At 61.7% G+C, this 15,602-nt stretch overlaps 1 protein-coding gene across 1 annotated transcript in view; it reads left to right on the top strand.

Annotated features, from left to right (window-relative positions):
- The window catches only part of Crocc2 (ciliary rootlet coiled-coil, rootletin family member 2), a 75,890-nt gene that overhangs the window by 21,922 nt on the left and 38,366 nt on the right, over positions 1–15,602 (top strand). The window contains 13 exon segments of the mRNA XM_070002403.1: positions 742–939; positions 1,530–1,626; positions 1,699–1,788; positions 1,933–2,139; positions 2,949–3,148; positions 4,050–4,211; positions 4,408–4,552; positions 4,772–4,918; positions 5,084–5,314; positions 11,335–11,528; positions 13,333–13,460; positions 13,796–13,944; positions 14,642–14,818. Coding sequence (XP_069858504.1) covers positions 742–939; positions 1,530–1,626; positions 1,699–1,788; positions 1,933–2,139; positions 2,949–3,148; positions 4,050–4,211; positions 4,408–4,552; positions 4,772–4,918; positions 5,084–5,314; positions 11,335–11,528; positions 13,333–13,460; positions 13,796–13,944; positions 14,642–14,818 — 2,125 coding nt within the window.

Raw genomic sequence — 15,602 nt, 5'->3', positions numbered from 1 at the left:
CACTGCCCTGGCCCCACACTGCCCTGCCCCACGCTGCCCTGGCCGCACTCTGCCCTGCCCCACACTGCCCTGGCTGAACACTGCCCTGCCCCATGCTGCCCTGGTCCCACGCTACCCTGGCCCCACGCTACCCTGGCCCCACGCTGCCCTGCCCCACGTTGCCCTGCCCCATGTTGCCCTGGCTGCACACTGCCCTGGCCCCATGCTGCCCTGGCCTCACACTGCCCTGGCCCCACGCTGCCCTGCCCCACGCTGCCCTGGCCCCACACTGCCCTGGCCGCATGCTGCCCTGGCCCCACGCTGCCCTGCCCCATGCTGCCCTGGCCCCACGCTGCCCTGGCCCCACACTGCCCTGGCTGCATGCTGCCCTGGCCCCACGCTGCCCTGGCCCCACGCTGCCCTGGCCCCACGCTGCCCTGGCCGCACGCTGCCCTGGCCCCACACTGCCCTGGCCCCACGCTGCCCTGACTCCACGCTGCCCTGGTATGGTAGCTGTCCTCGGGGTGAGTGACCCCCGTTTACTGTCTAAGAGTCCCAGAAGGCCCATGTCTGGCTCAAGGCTGTGATGCTTGGACTGGCCTGCCCCTCATCAGCCCTTCACTGCCACGCCACCATCATCTGTGACTTCATCTGCATCACGCAGTGGTGGCTGCTCTGGAGATGGCCTGGCCCTCCCTTTCCTTGCCCTGCGTGGGGCCTCCTGATTCCAGCACTCATGAAGGTCCTGCCCTTATCTCCCAGGGGTCTGTCAGACATGCGGGCAGATACCGCCAGGACTGCCCGGCGCCTGCACACAGCCTGCCTGAACCTTGACTCCAACCTGCGGCTGGCCGCCAGCAGTGCAGCCTCTGACCTAGAGCAACAGCTGCAGGGACAGGTCCGCGACACACTGCAGCTGCAGGCCCGCTGGGAGGCCGAGAAGGTGGCACTACGGGCCAGGTAGAGGGCTGGGAGGGGGCGCTGAGGGCCAGGTGGGGGGCTGGGAGGGGGCGCTGAGGGCCAGGTGGGGGGCTGGGAGGGGGCGCTGAGGGCCAGGTGTGGGGCTGGGAGGGGGCGCTGAGGGCCAGGTGGGGGGCTGGGAGGGGGCGCTGAGGGCCAGGTGGGGGGCTGGGAGGGGGCGCTGAGGGCCAGGTGGGGGGCTGGGAGGGGGCACTGAGGGCCAGCTGGGCCCTAGGCTCCAGCCAGTTCCACAGGGAAGTGTACCCAGCGCCCTGTCCTGTCCAAAAGCAGCTGCAGGCTCCCAGGTGCCATTGCATCTGTCCTGCGTAGTGTTCAGTCCTGATTTTCACCCGCCACGAGGCTGTAGAGCTATATGGACTTGGAACATAGGCCAAGCTACATCAGGTCGGACGTAGGCCTTGCATGCTGAGATCTGTGCTCTACAAGGCTCCTGGCAGGAGAGGCTGCAATCAGGCCCGGGATGGAGAGCCACTCAGTGTGGCCCTCGCAGTGAAGGGCGGCTACACCACAGACCACAAAGCCTGAGCCACAGCACCCTGGGCCCGCCTCACCCCCACCCGACTCCCCAGACTCTCTGAGCAGACGTTGCTGGTGGAGGAGCTCACAGAGCAGAGCAAGCAGAAGGAGAGGACCATCGCCTCTCTCAAGATGGATATCCACAAGCTGGTTTGTGAGGCCAGGAGGAAGGAGGTGCAGCGGGTGGTGTCTGTCCGCTTGGCTGAGGGTCTCCACCTGCAGGACTCACAGCGTGACCGGGCCCAGCTGGCGGCCGATGACCTGCGGGACGAGGTCACATCCCTACAGCACGTCCTGGCCAGCATCGCAGAGGTGCGGCCTCACCCTGTGTCCCTCTGGTGGTACAGGCTGTGACGACCTGTGGGGACCTGGCCCAACTGGCCCTAGCGAAAGTCTAGAAGGGTCCAGATCACTTGCGGGTCTATGTCTCCCCCTCTGTTCCTCTGCTCTCTCAAGGTGGCCCAGGCAGACATCAAGTATTCTGAGCTAACGTGTAGCAGAAGCACTGAGGGCAAGAAGGTGTGGGGACAGTGGAGGAGCCCCCCACGAGCCATAACCCCCCACCGAGGGGCATCCCCACCCCAGGCCCACTCTCCAGCTGGCCTGGACCCCACCCTGCAGGCCGTGCGGACAGCCATTGAGAGGAGGCAGCAGCGAGAACAGGCAGGTTACCACAGCTTGTTAGCATATGAAGCAAAACTTTCCAGGGACAGAGCCCCACACGGTTCCACACCCAATGATAGAGCCCCACACGGCTCCATACCCAGATGATAGAGCCCCACACAGCTCCATACCCCAATGACAGAGCCCCACACAGCTCCATACCCCGATGACAGAGCCCCACACAGCTCCATACCCCGATGATAGAGCCCCCACAGCTCCATACCCTGATGATAGAGCCCCACAGGACTCCATACCTGATTATAGAGCCCCACATAGCTCCATAGCTGGATGACAGAGCCCCACATAGCTCCATACCCAGATGACAGAGCCCCACACAGCTCCATACCCCAATGACAGAGCCCCACACTGCTCCATACCCGATGATAGAGCCCCACACAGCTCCATAGCTGGATGACATAACCCCACACAGCTCCATACCTGATGACAGAGCCCCACACAGATCCATAGCCGGATGACAGAGCCCCACACGGCTCCATAGCTGGATGGCAGAGCCCCACACAGCTCTATACCTGGATGGTAGAGCCCCACACGGCTCTATACCTGGATGGTAGAGCCCCACACAGCTCCATACCTGGAAAACACAGCCCTCCCCACAACCCTTCCCCCCACCCCTGGCCTCAGGTCCAGTCCATTGCTTATATAAATCGATTGACTTCCAGATCTTCTCCCCTGGGGCTCCCTCAAGCCTGTCATCCTTGGGAGTGGACTCCCGTCTTAGGGTCCCATCTGGGACCCTAAGTCAGGGAGCCTTGTCTGGTCTGGGGCTCACAAAAGGCCCTTCCTGACAGGAGCTGTGCCATCAGTTGGAGGCCTCCAAGATGGCAGCAGCCAGCCTCCAGGAGCAGCTATCTGAGTCCCAGAGGGAGCTCTGGGCCTCCCAGCAGCTGCTTCAGGACAGAACACAGGAGCGGGAGGACCTCCTAGGCCAGCTGGAGACCCAGCGGCAGGAGACCCGGCACTGCCAGGCATCCGCCGAACTCCTGAGAAGGTGAAGGAGGCCAGCTGCCCCTGACAGGGTGGGCAGGGGCAGTGCCACGCCGGCAGCGCCAAGCTTGCCATTAGGCCTCTGAAAGACCTTGCAGCAGGACAGCAACCAGGCCACATCTCCAGACCAGCAGCACACATGCCTAGGCTACCCTACCCTGGGGCCCTCAGCCCTCATCTGGGCACTTAGTCCAACAGAGGGGACATTGTACATGGCAGTCCCTCTGAGAAGCCTGTAAGCGTGCTTGGTGTTGGCAGGAAGGCCTCGTATAAGTCAGGCCCGATCCTGGTCACAGAGCTGCAAGCAGGCCAACACAGAGAAGGGCCTTGCCCAAGGGAGCCAGGAAGAGATGGGGAGGGAACAGGAGCTGTGCTGTGTGCAGGGTTCATGAGAGGCCTGTGTGAACCAGCCAGCCAGGCAGGGCCAGGTCACAGGCCGGGGGCTGCCCACCACACCCAGGAGCAGAGGGCACAGGGAGCGTGGGGACTGCCATGGAGGCAGGAACGCAGCAGGACCCACAGGGGAGCAGTGGGGAGGGCATAATACACCTGTGGCACAGAATGTCACACCCAGAGACACAGGGGAAATGGAGCCTCAGGACTGGGACACTGGGGACCGGATGGGAGGGACAACTGCAATGCCGAGTCCTGGCCATGGGTGTCATGACTCTGGGGCTATGTGGCTTGAGAGACCTTGGATTGTGGCCACCTCATCTTGGCCAGCAGGGTGTTGATCACAGTCCCACAGTCCGGCTGGTCCCCAGCCCCCACGCCCCCCCATCCCGTTCCCCCCCCCCCCCGCCTCTGCGGCCACGGAGGGCTGCATCTACCCTGCCCTGCTGGCCCCCTCCTGGCACAGGCCCACCTGGGAGGTGCCTGCACCCCAATCCTGGCTCCTGTCTTAGGGAGAAAGTGGCCCTAGAGCTGGCGGCAGAGGAGCTGAGCGCGAAGGCAGACATCTGTGTGGCAGAGAAGCAGAGCCTGGAGGCAGCAAATGCAGAGCTGCGCTGCAGCCTGCAGCTGCGGGAAGAACAGGGCCAGAGCAGCCAGCGCGCACTGGACGCCAGGTGGGCTGAAGGACACCTGGGCAGCAGGCGTGATGTGCGGGCCGGCTCCTCCCAACCAGGCCTCACCACTCCCGGCCGGTTCCCGTGGCAGAGGGGTCCCTCCCCTGGTGCGTGCGCCACTTCACCCAGAGGTCCCTTTGGAGGGAGGGCGTCACGGTGGCTTGCCTTCCTGCTCAGCCTCTGCCTCGGGCCTCAGTCAGGGACGCCTGGAGCAGCTGGAGGAGAAGGCCTCTGGGCTGAGGAAGCAGCTGGCGAAGGCCAAGGAGGCTCTGAGCACGGCACATCTGCAGAGGGACCTCCTGGAGAGGGAGAGAGAGAGCCTGCGTGGAGCCCTTGCCCGGGTAGGCGCTGCTCCGGGGTGCCTGACCACACACCCTCTCTCTTTGACTGCCTGGACTCCCGGAGTCCCTGGCTGGTAGGGTCCGGCCTTGTGATGTTCTCCACCTTGCTGGCCGCACCTGCTTCACAGGGTCCCTCCCCTCCTTCTGGCGGGAGCTCTGATCAGGCAAGGGGAATCTGAAAGCCTTCCCTGGAGTAACAGCTGCCCCCCCCCCCACCAGGCGGAGTCCAGCAACGCTGACCTGGAGCGGCTGGTGACGCGTCTGAAGTCGGAGGGACAGGAGCAGCGGGACTCTCTGGCCAGCATGGCCGCCCTGATGGAGGGTCTGGCCCAGGACAAAGGCACCCTGACCCACCGAGTTCTCCAGGTGGGGCCGGCGGGGCAGGGGGAGGGGCCCTGTGCGCCCTGACCCAGCCCTCCAGGTGTTTCTGTGGCTGAGAGCAGGTGCGGGGCGGGGGTGGGGATGGCGAGGCCGGGTGGAGCCGTGCGTCCGCGCGCGGGGGCTGACCCAGACCCCTGCACGGCCGGGCAGCTGGAGCAGGAGCGGGACCAGCTCCGCGGGCAGCGGAGGGCAGCCGAGCAGGAGCTCGCGGGCTTCAGGGAGCAGCTGGTACGGAGGGAGCAGCAGCTGGAGCGAGCCGAGGCCGAGCGGAGCGGCCTCCGGGAAGCCTGTGAGCACCTGGAGCAACGGCAGGAGCGGCTGGAGGAGCAGGTGGCCCTGCTCAGGCTGGAGCGGGCCCAGGGGCAGCAGCGGGCGGACCAGGTGAGCTGGGCAGTGGGCAGGGCCGGGTGGGCGGGGCCAGGCGGGTGGGCGGGGCTGGGGCCAGGCTGGGGGTGGGGCCGGGTGGAAATGTGGGTGGGGCGAGGAGAGGGGGCCGGGTTCAAGGGTCCAGGCTGTGGGTGGGCCCGGGGTGGGCGGGGCCAGGAGGGTGGGCGGGGCTGGGGCCAGGCTGGGGGTGGGCCCGGGGTGGGCGGGGCCAGGCGGGTGGGCGGGGCTGGGGTGGGCCCGGGGTGGGCGGGGCCAGGCGGGTGGGCGGGGCTGGGGCCAGGCTGGGGGTGGGCCCGGGGTGGGCGGGGCCAGGCGGGTGGGCGGGGCTGGGGTGGGCCCGGGGTGGGCGGGGCCAGGCGGTGGGCGGGGCTGGGGGTGGGCCCGGGGTGGGCGGGGCCAGGCGGGTGGGCGGGGCTGGGGCCAGGCTGGGGGTGGGCCCGGGGTGGGCGGGGCCAGGCGGGTGGGCGGGGCTGGGGCCAGGCTGGGGGTGGGCCCGGGGTGGGCGGGGCCAGGCGGGTGGGCGGGGCTGGGTCCAGGCTGGGGGTGGGCCCGGGGTGGGCGGGGCCAGGCGGGTGGGCGGGGCTGGGGCCAGGCTGGGGGTGGGCCCGGGGTGGGCGGGGCCAGGCGGTGGGCGGGGCTGGGGTGGGGCCGGGTGGGCGGGGCCGGGCCGGGCGGAGGGCGGGGCGGAGGCCGAGTTCCCATCCAGTCCTGCGGCTCTCGCCGGGAGGGAGGCCGGGGAAGCCCCGTAACTGTCCAGCCTCGGCGCAGCAGCGGCCTGGCCGACTGCGGGGCTGATTCCGCGGGGCCAGGCGGGTGGGCGGGGCTGGGGTGGGCCCGGGGTGGGCGGGGCCAGGCGGTGGGCGGGGCTGGGGGTGGGCCCGGGGTGGGCGGGGCCAGGCGGGTGGGCGGGGCTGGGGCCAGGCTGGGGGTGGGCCCGGGGTGGGCGGGGCCAGGCGGGTGGGCGGGGCTGGGGCCAGGCTGGGGGTGGGCCCGGGGTGGGCGGGGCCAGGCGGGTGGGCGGGGCTGGGTCCAGGCTGGGGGTGGGCCCGGGGTGGGCGGGGCCAGGCGGGTGGGCGGGGCTGGGGCCAGGCTGGGGGTGGGCCCGGGGTGGGCGGGGCCAGGCGGTGGGCGGGGCTGGGGTGGGGCCGGGTGGGCGGGGCCGGGCCGGGCGGAGGGCGGGGCGGAGGCCGAGTTCCCATCCAGTCCTGCGGCTCTCGCCGGGAGGGAGGCCGGGGAAGCCCCGTAACTGTCCAGCCTCGGCGCAGCAGCGGCCTGGCCGACTGCGGGGCTGATTCCGCGGGGCCAGGCGGGGCGCCAGGCGCGCAGAAGAGATTCGGACCAGGCCTGCGCGGCGTCCTGCCCGGGTCCCCTCGAGGCTCCGGGCTCGGGCCTGGGCCGCGCGCCGGGGCCTCGTCCCCAGCCGCCCCTCGGCCCCTCGGAAGCCGTCCCGCTGAGTCCCGGCCGTCCATTTTCAGGCTCCTTTTTCCGGTGTTTTCCCTCCCCCTGTTGAAGGAGGGTGGGCGCGTGGTCGGCGGATCCGCCCGGCTCCCAGACCCGCCCCGAGGCCGCGCGCGCCGGCTGCCCGGCCGGCCTCGAACCTCCCCCTCGGGTCTCGGCCTCCGGAGCAGCCCGCGGCACCGGCGCCCGCTGCTTCTGAGTTAGGACTTCGTGTTCCGGCTGCGGGGTACAGGCGTTCTTCGTCCTCTCCGTGAACGCTCTCGGAACTTGTCCTTCGTGATGTGTTCGCACGTGCGCGCACCGTGTGTCACACTTACCGTATCTGATGTCAGACAGGCACATTGATGTGTTCGCACGTGTGCGTACACACTGTGTCACACGTGATGTGTTCGCACGTGTGCGCACACACTGTGTCACACGTGATGTGTTCACACGTGCGCGCACGCACCATGTGTCATGTGTGATGTGTTCGCACGTGCGCCCGCCCGTGTGTCACACGTGATGTGTTCGCACGTGTGCGCACTGTGAGTCACACGTGATGTGTTCGCACGTGCGCGTACCGTGTCACGCGTGATGTGTTCACACGTGTGCATACACTGTGTCACGTGTGATGTGTTCGCACGTGTGCATACACTGTGTCACGCGTGATGTGTTCGCACGTGCGCGCGCACCGTGTGTCACGCGTGATGTGTTCGCACGTGTGCATACACTGTGTCACACGTGATGTGTTCGCACGTGTGCATACACTGTGTCACACGTGATGTGTTCGCACGTGCGCGCACTGTGAGTCACGCGTGATGTGTTCGCACGTGCGCGTACCGTGTCACGTGTGATGTGTTCGCACGTGTGCATACACTGTGTGTCACGCGTGATGTGTTCGCACGTGTGCGCACGCACTGTGTGTCACGCGTGATGTGTTCACACGTGCGCGCACCGTGTGTCACGCGTGATGTGTTTGCACGTGTGCACGCACCGTGTGTCACGCGTGATGTGTTCGCACGTGTGCATACACCATGTGTCACGCGTGATGTGTTCGCACGTGCGCACGCACCGTGTGTCACGTGTGATGTGTTCGCACGTGTGCATACACCGTGTGTCACGCGTGATGTGTTCACACGTGCGCACGCACCGTGTGTCACGCGTGATGTGTTTGCACGTGTGCACGCACCGTGTGTCACACTTACCATATCTGATGTCAGACAGGCACACTGTATCCTGTAACATGCTCATAGGGAATGCAGGCAGTTCTGAGACTTGGCTTCAGGACCTTGTGTCTGCCAGTTGGGCTTGTCACCACTTGGGCCATGTCCCTAGCCTTCTGCTTCCCCCCTTTTGACTTGGGGTCTCATGGGGCTGGCCCCGACCCCGTTCTCCTCCCCAGCTCCTCCGTGTATCTGGGAGGTCATGGGTACAGTTTCTGGACTCACCCCTTGTCCAGGCTGGTTTCAAGCATGGGTGGCTCCATGGGTGAGCCTTTGCTTCTAGTTCTTAATGGTGTTTTTGATGGACGTAAAAGTTTTTTTTTGTTGTTTTTTTTTTGTTTTTTTGGGTCCGGTTGTGGGGCCTGAACTCTGGGCCTGAGCGCTGTCCCTCAGCTCTTCAGCTCAAGGCTAGCGCTCTACCACTTGAGCCACAGCTCCACTTCCGGCTTTTTTTTTTTCTTTTTGCTTATGTGGTGCTGAGGAATCGAACCCAGGGCCTTGAGCATGCAAGGCAAGCGCTCTACCACTGAGCCACCTTCCCAGCCCTGATGGACGTAAAAGTTTTAACTTCGGAAAATTTCATCTTTAGTTTGTGACTAGTATTTCATAGGTTCAGGGGTTGGAGGCATGCTTCAGTTGGTAGAACACTAGCCAGTGAGCAAAAGCACCAGGTACCAAGTTAAAGTCCCAGTCTTAGGCCAAGAAAAAAAGCAAAAGAAAAGTATTTCCCAGGTCCTGTCCTAGCCCAGGAACAAGAAGACAGCCTCTTGTGGGTTTGTTGCTGTTGCTGTTGTTTTGTTACAGTTGTGGGTCTTGAACTCTGGGCCTGGGCACTGCACCTGAGCTCAACTCGGGGTGAGCACTCTGCCACTTGAGCCACAGCGCCACTTTCGGTTTTCTGGCGGTTCATTGGAGATAGGAGTCTCACAACCATCCCCGGGCTGGCTCTGAACCATGATCCTCAGGCTCCTCAGTAGCTAGGGTTACAGGCGTGAGCCACCAGCACCCAGCTGCTCCCATGCTTTTGAGGGAGATGTGGTTTAGGTCTTCTACATGTCAAGTTAATCTGAGATTCTGTCATTATGTTCTCTACACCAGCAGCAAACCCTCGCGCCCCACCCCAGCCCTGCTTAACCAGAAACTCTGTGGGAGCACCTGCACATCTGCGTTTTCATTAGCCTGGGGCAATGAAGTGAGAGGTGGGAGCTCAGGCCCACTGGCTTTCAGTTTAATATGCTGTTTACGTCCCCATTTCTAAAGGAGACTGACTCGCCTAACAACCTCTCGAAAATGCATTGATCATTCATGTGAGGCTTGTTGGCCTATACAAACAGACCCATGCATTCAACAAAACCACCCTGACTTCTAACCGCCTTCTAGTTCGCAGCCTAATGTGTGCTCCCTCCCTGGTTCTCTGGAGAGAACCAGAAGACCAGTGTTCCTCTATCGACAAAGGTCGTCATCTTTGACCTTGAGGTGTGCAGCTTGGGGAGGAGACATGCCTGCGGGAAGGACACCTGCCTAGCCAGCACCGTCCATGCCATCGGGCCAGTGTCACTGCCACCGTGTTCTGATCCATGTGCTCTAAGCCCTTTCTTTACATCTCCATCTCCATCTTAGAATCTACTCATCAATTTTTAATTTCTTCCCCAGAAAAAGCCAGTTCGAGTCTTGATCAGGATGCTGTTGATGCCTTTTATCAGGACATTCCATTTTCTGAAAGGTTTTTCAGAAATTAGTGATGGACAGGGTTGAAAGTGTGGCTGGGTGATAAAGCACCTACCTAGCAAGTACAAGACCCTGAATTCACACACACACACACACACACACACACACACACACACACACATACACACACACACAACATTAATTCCTTCTTGGTCATAAATTAATATCCATTTTAGATATTTTTGGATTCAGCTTATTATATTATGCTAAGGATTCTTTTGGGGGGTCTAGTTGTGGGGCCTGAACTCTGGCGCTGTCCCTCAGCTCTTCAGCTCAAGGCTAGCGCTCTACCACTTGAGCCACAGTGCCACTAACGGCTTTTTTCTTTTTGCTTATGTGGTGCTGAGGAATCGAAACCAGGGCCTCATGCATGCAAGGCAAGCACTCTACCACTGAGCCACCTTCCCAGCCCCAATGCTAAGGATTTTTGTATCTTTATTAAATGAAGAGTATTGGTCTATAATTTTCTTATAACATCTTTATGAGAATTAGAATCTGGTAAGTTAAACATATGATGGAGCTTTTTTCTTGTCTTCGGTGTCTATTATACTCTTTAATTTCCGTACTTTTTCCTTTTTCCTTTTCATGATTAAGTCTGAATATTGTTTGGTCTGTTGTCCAGATTATTAGACCTCTCTTCTGGATATTCTGACATTGAATCCATGTGTTAATTTATTCTGATTGCTATAGTGTCAATGATATCATGTGTACTTACTCTCCAGTTCTGTTGATTAAAGTCTGCATCTTGTCAAGCCTCCTCTTTATCATATTAATCAATTGTTTAAAATTATTTATTTATTTATTTCATTTATGTGGTCCTGAGGAATTGAACCCAGGGCCTCATGCATGCAAGGCAAGCTCTAAGCCACCTTCCCAGCCCTGTAATCAACTGTTTTAAATCCTGTGTCCAGTAACCAGAAAATGCCTGTGTTCTGTTCTTTCCTGTGGTCCTGTCTTCAAGTAAGCCTGGTCATGTTGGTCAAATGCAAAACACACTGAGGAAGGTTTTGTTATGTATAATTTAAAGATATGGAGGATGATGTTCTTCCGGGGAGGACTGGCTTTTGATTCTGACAGTGGTTCAGGTGGAGGTGAGCTCCAGTACCACCCGTGGCTGGCTGACTGGCACCCGGGCTCCGTCTATGTGCAGGTGGCGCGTTTCCAACACGCCCCTCCCCTGCCCCCAGCCCTTCTGTGAACATAAACTGAAACTTGGAACGTGTTGGTATCTCCACTTCTCAGCCCAAACTGTAGATTAGCAAACGCTTTAAGGGATGGAGACACTCAGTGGCAGGCTCGTTCCTATCTGTCTTCTCCCGAGTTCCCAGCTCCCTCGGCCCCAGCTGCCTCCGGAGCCCGCCAGGCCTCGCGGGAAGGCCAGGCCTCGCGGGAAGGCCAGGCCTCGCGGGAAGGCCTGGGGCGCGTTCCGCATTCTTCTACGCCGTGTGCCCGCCCTGCGCCTGGGGTCCTGTGGGCCGCAGGCTAGCCGTGGAGGCCGGTAGCTGGCTCCGTGTGGGGATGGCACCGTCGTATCAGGAGTGGAGCCGGTTCTTCCCAGCCCCCCTTCCTCGCTGGAGCCCCTCCCCCGTCCCTCTGCTCCCTGCCACCCTGGGTCCCTCCCCTCAGGTCACGCGGGAGAAACAAGCCCTGGAGGAGCAGTTGGCACAGAGGCTGCAGGAGCAGGAGGCCCAGAGGGAGGCTCTCCAGCAAGCTCTTGGAGAGAAGGACGCTCTGTCTGAGGAGAAGGCCCAGCTACTGAGCAGGCAGAACGCCCTGGAGAGGCAGGGCCAGCTGGCCACGGAGGAGGCCGCAGATCTCAGGTACCCGTGGGCCCCTGGGGAGCTCAGCTGAGAGCCCGTGGGGGGGAGGGTAGGCCCGGGGGGGGGCAGGCCCGGCGGGGGGGGGGGGGTAGGCCTGGCGGTGGGGGGTGTAGGCCCGGCGGTGGGGGGGTAGGCCCGGCAGGGGGGGTAGGCCCGGCAGGGGGGGTAGGCTCAGCGGGGGGGGGTAGGTCTGGCGGTGGGGGGGGGTAGGCCCGGCGGTGGGGGGGTAGGCCCGGCAGGGGGAGTAGGCCTGGCGGTGAGGCAGGGAGAGTATGTGCCAGCTGTGACCTGGGGCGTCTGGAAGGGAGGGGTGCCCGGTGCCGAGTCATCTGGAAGAGGTGTAGATCCGGAGGGAGCCTCGGGATGCCGTCCTGAGGCCCCGGGCATTTGCAGGCTGTAGCAAAGCCATGCGAGAAGCCACGTCCACGTCCTCTAGAGGAGACAAGGCAGGTTCAGGAGGGGAGAATTCAAGGCCAGCATGAAAGGAGGATTTTCTGTGTTCCCCGTGGGGAGGAGTACCCTCTTCCAGAGGGAAGGAGTACTAAGCCCTGAGCACTCGGCGACGCATGGTGCTTACAAGGGGAGGGACTGGGACTGGAGCCAGATACTGTGGCAGAGCAAGGTTTCGGGGGGTTCAGAGCACACAGGTGTTCTGCCCCTGGGACGGGCAGCAGCATACGGGGTGCAGGGACTGCAGCAGGGCCTGCATCGCCTGGGGACCGTGCCCTTGCTCTTTGTGGTGTGTGCACTGTGCTGGACTGCCAAGTGTTCGTGCCTCTCCTCAGCTGATTCCTCCCTGTGTGCAGACTCAGCACTGGTGGATGGTGACAGGTGGTCAGTCATTCACACCATTGTTTCCCCTCCGGGGAAGAGGCTCTGGTGTGCATTGGTGTGTGTTGTTACAAGTGCTTTCTGACCGATGGTGCCTGTGTGCACGCACGCAGGGCATGCGGCACGCGGAGCTGCAGCTTGGCGGCTCGTTTGGGGGTGACTCCTCCCACGGCAAGGAGGCTGAGGATAGCGTTCTCATCCTTGTTAGTTAACACCTGCATGGTGCTCCAGAGCCCAGAAAGTTTAAATGCCCAAGACGTTCTCCTCTGTGTTGGCGCTTTGGTCAAGTCCAAGTACTGCCCTGTGGAAAGCCACAGCACCCCTGGAGGCCAGCGTTTCTCCAGAACACCCCCACCCTCCACCCCCGACAAGTCAAACAGAATCCCGTCCGGGCCTCCCAAAAGAGCCCCTGCCAACACTGCCCGTTGCTGCTGTGCTGATTTCCGTTGATCTCCTGGGCGATGCACACCACTGCCCCGCTGTGACCTGAGTCCCCGGGCTCGGCAGGAGGAGCAGGTTTCCTGTTTGTAGATCCTTGTCTTTCCTTTGGATCAACTGATGTAGGATCAACTGACGTTCTGTGATTTATTAGCAGGAGCTTTTTGCCTCTGATTGATGCTTTGTTTTGTGTGTTTGGGGAGGATTTCCTTCCAGCTGGCTGCTGTCTTCTAAGGTGGTTCTCGGGCTCCTCCCAGGAGGCCCAGCCCCCTTCCCTCCGTGTGGCTCTGTTGGCTTCTTCTTTCTTGTTTCTTTTCTCCTTTTCTTTTGCATAAGAAGACTGTAAATTTATTTTCTGAGTTAGTTGCTGTGAGTAAAGTTTATTTTTGTTGTTTGTATTTCCCCTTTTGTTCCACCTGAAGTTCATTCTCAGGGAGCTGAGATACCTGTGTGTTCTCATCTCGCACCTGCCCCAGGCTGGTCGGCCCCTCCCGCCCCTCCCACGGGCGGCCTGTCACCCCATGCTGCTTTGCAGGGTCCAGAGGGACTGTCTGGAGAGCAGCCTCTCTGAGGCCCGAGGGCTGGCGAAGCAGCTGCAGGCCCAACAGGAGCAGCTGGACAGAGAGGCACAGCGCGCCCAGCTGGGCTGGCAGGCCTTGCAAGGTGCTCCGGTGGGCGGCTCCCCTCCCCTTCTCCCGCCACCCGGCCCGGCTGGGGGGAGCCCAGTGCCCCAACAGCTGCTCCCATCCCCTGAATGCCGGGGCCTGAAGGAATCGGCTGCTCCTCGTCTATATGGCACAGGTGCCCTGCTCAGCCTGCCCTGGTGCTGGTCCTGGGCTCAGGACTGGGGTGCAGCCAGCGCCCTCCCCCATGCCCTGTGCCAGCGCCCCTTCTCACGCCCCCCGCCCCCTGCTGGCGGCAGACAGAGCACGCACCCATCTCTCCGTGGGGGTTGGCGAGGCCTGCAGGCACGTGGGGACATGCCTGTCACTTCACAGTGGAGACAGAGCGGCTAAAGAGGGACTGGGAGGTCCGGGAGATGGAGCTGCGGCAGCGGCTGGCACAGAAGGAGCGGGACACACAGCAGGCCCTGCAGACCCTGGAGTCAGCCCACCGAGAGGACCTGGCACGGCTCCAGCGGGAGAAGGTCCGCCTCTGTGGTGTGCCGTGACCCCGGGAAGGGGGTGGGGCGGAGGCGGACTGCCCTCAGCTCCTGTGAGCCGCACCAGGCCTTCCCCGGGAAGCTGCCACAGGAGTGGTGCGGGTGCCCAGCCTCACAGAAGAGACCAGGCCTTGAACTTGGCTGCCCTGAACTGGCTGAAGGCTGGAGACTAGACAAGGCCATGCCTATCTAGAACAAACCATGCACACATCCATCTGCCCATCCACTCCTCTGCCCATCCAGTCACCCACCCACCTACCCATCCATCCACCCACCCACCCATCCACCCAACCCTCTATCCATCCAGTGATCAATCCAACCATCCATCCATCCATCCACATGCATCCATTCATCTATCCACCGCCCACCCATCCACCCATCTATCCATCCATACATGCATCCACTCATCCATGCATCCATCCATGCCCCTGCCTGTCATGGGACATGGTAGAGGTCCAGAAGAAATGTAGGACCTGTTAGATTAATTTAGGGTGTGGATGCCAGGACCTAGAGAGAGGCCTTCCCCAGCTCCTGCTTGGGGGTACTCTGGAGAAACATAGGGAAGAGCAGCTGGCAGGCCCATCCAGCCTTGGTGTCCTGTGGGGTGAGTCTCTCTTTGGTCCTAAGACACCTGCTGGTCCCCAACTCCCTGACCTCACGGTGTGTCCTTTGCTTTGGCCAGGAGACCCTCAGTCTGTGCCTGTCAGAAGAGAAGGAGGAGGCCGCACACCAACTGAAGCAGAAGACAGAGCTGATGGCAAAAAGCGCAGCTGAGAAGGAGGCTCTGGAGGAAGAAATTCAGAGCCTGAAACAGGAGCGGGACGAGAGCCTCCTCCAACTGGAGCATGAGATGCAGCAGGTGACGAGGTCGGAGGGGCCCACCCAGCTCACCGTCCGCCGGGACCCAGCACAGGGCCTCACAAGGCCTACCCAGGCAACGGACGCCGCTGCTTTAGTGTTCAAAGCAGTCCTGAGAGACAGACAAACACCAGCTGCTCATCCACACGTGCACATCCATCCATGCAACTTCCACACCCCATGCATGTGTGCTCACACCTATAGACTGAACACCACCTGCTCATCCATGCATGTACATCCAGCCATGCAACACCACACACCATGCGTGTGTGCTCACACCTATAGACTGAACACCACCTGCTCATCCACGCATGCACATCCAGCCATGCAACATCCATACACCATGCATGTATACTCACACCTATAGACTGAACACCACCTGCTCATCCATGCATGCACATGCATACACCATCCATGCAACACCACACCCCATGCATGTATGTTCACACCTATAGACTGAACACCACCTGCTCATCCACGCATGTACATGCATACACCATCCATGCAACATCCACACACCATGCGTGTATACTCACACCTATAGACTGACAAACACCCACCTGCTCATCCATGCATGCACATCCAGCCATGCAACATCCACACACCATGTGTGTGTGCTCACACCTATAGACTGAACACCACCTGCTCATCCACGCATGCACATGCATACACCATCCATGCAACATCCACACACCATGCATGTATACTCACACCTATAGACTGATGAACACCCACCTGCTCATCCACGCATGTACATGCATACACCATCCATGCAACATCCACAC

The sequence above is a fragment of the Dipodomys merriami genome, unplaced genomic scaffold, assembly GCF_024711535.1.
Source record: "Dipodomys merriami isolate MVZ:Mamm:240054 unplaced genomic scaffold, mDipMer1.0.p SCAF_1, whole genome shotgun sequence".
In the NCBI taxonomy this organism is placed as follows: domain Eukaryota; kingdom Metazoa; phylum Chordata; class Mammalia; order Rodentia; family Heteromyidae; genus Dipodomys; species Dipodomys merriami.
Note: the sequence above shows the minus strand (reverse complement) of the source record. Positions and strands in the feature narration are given on the sequence as shown.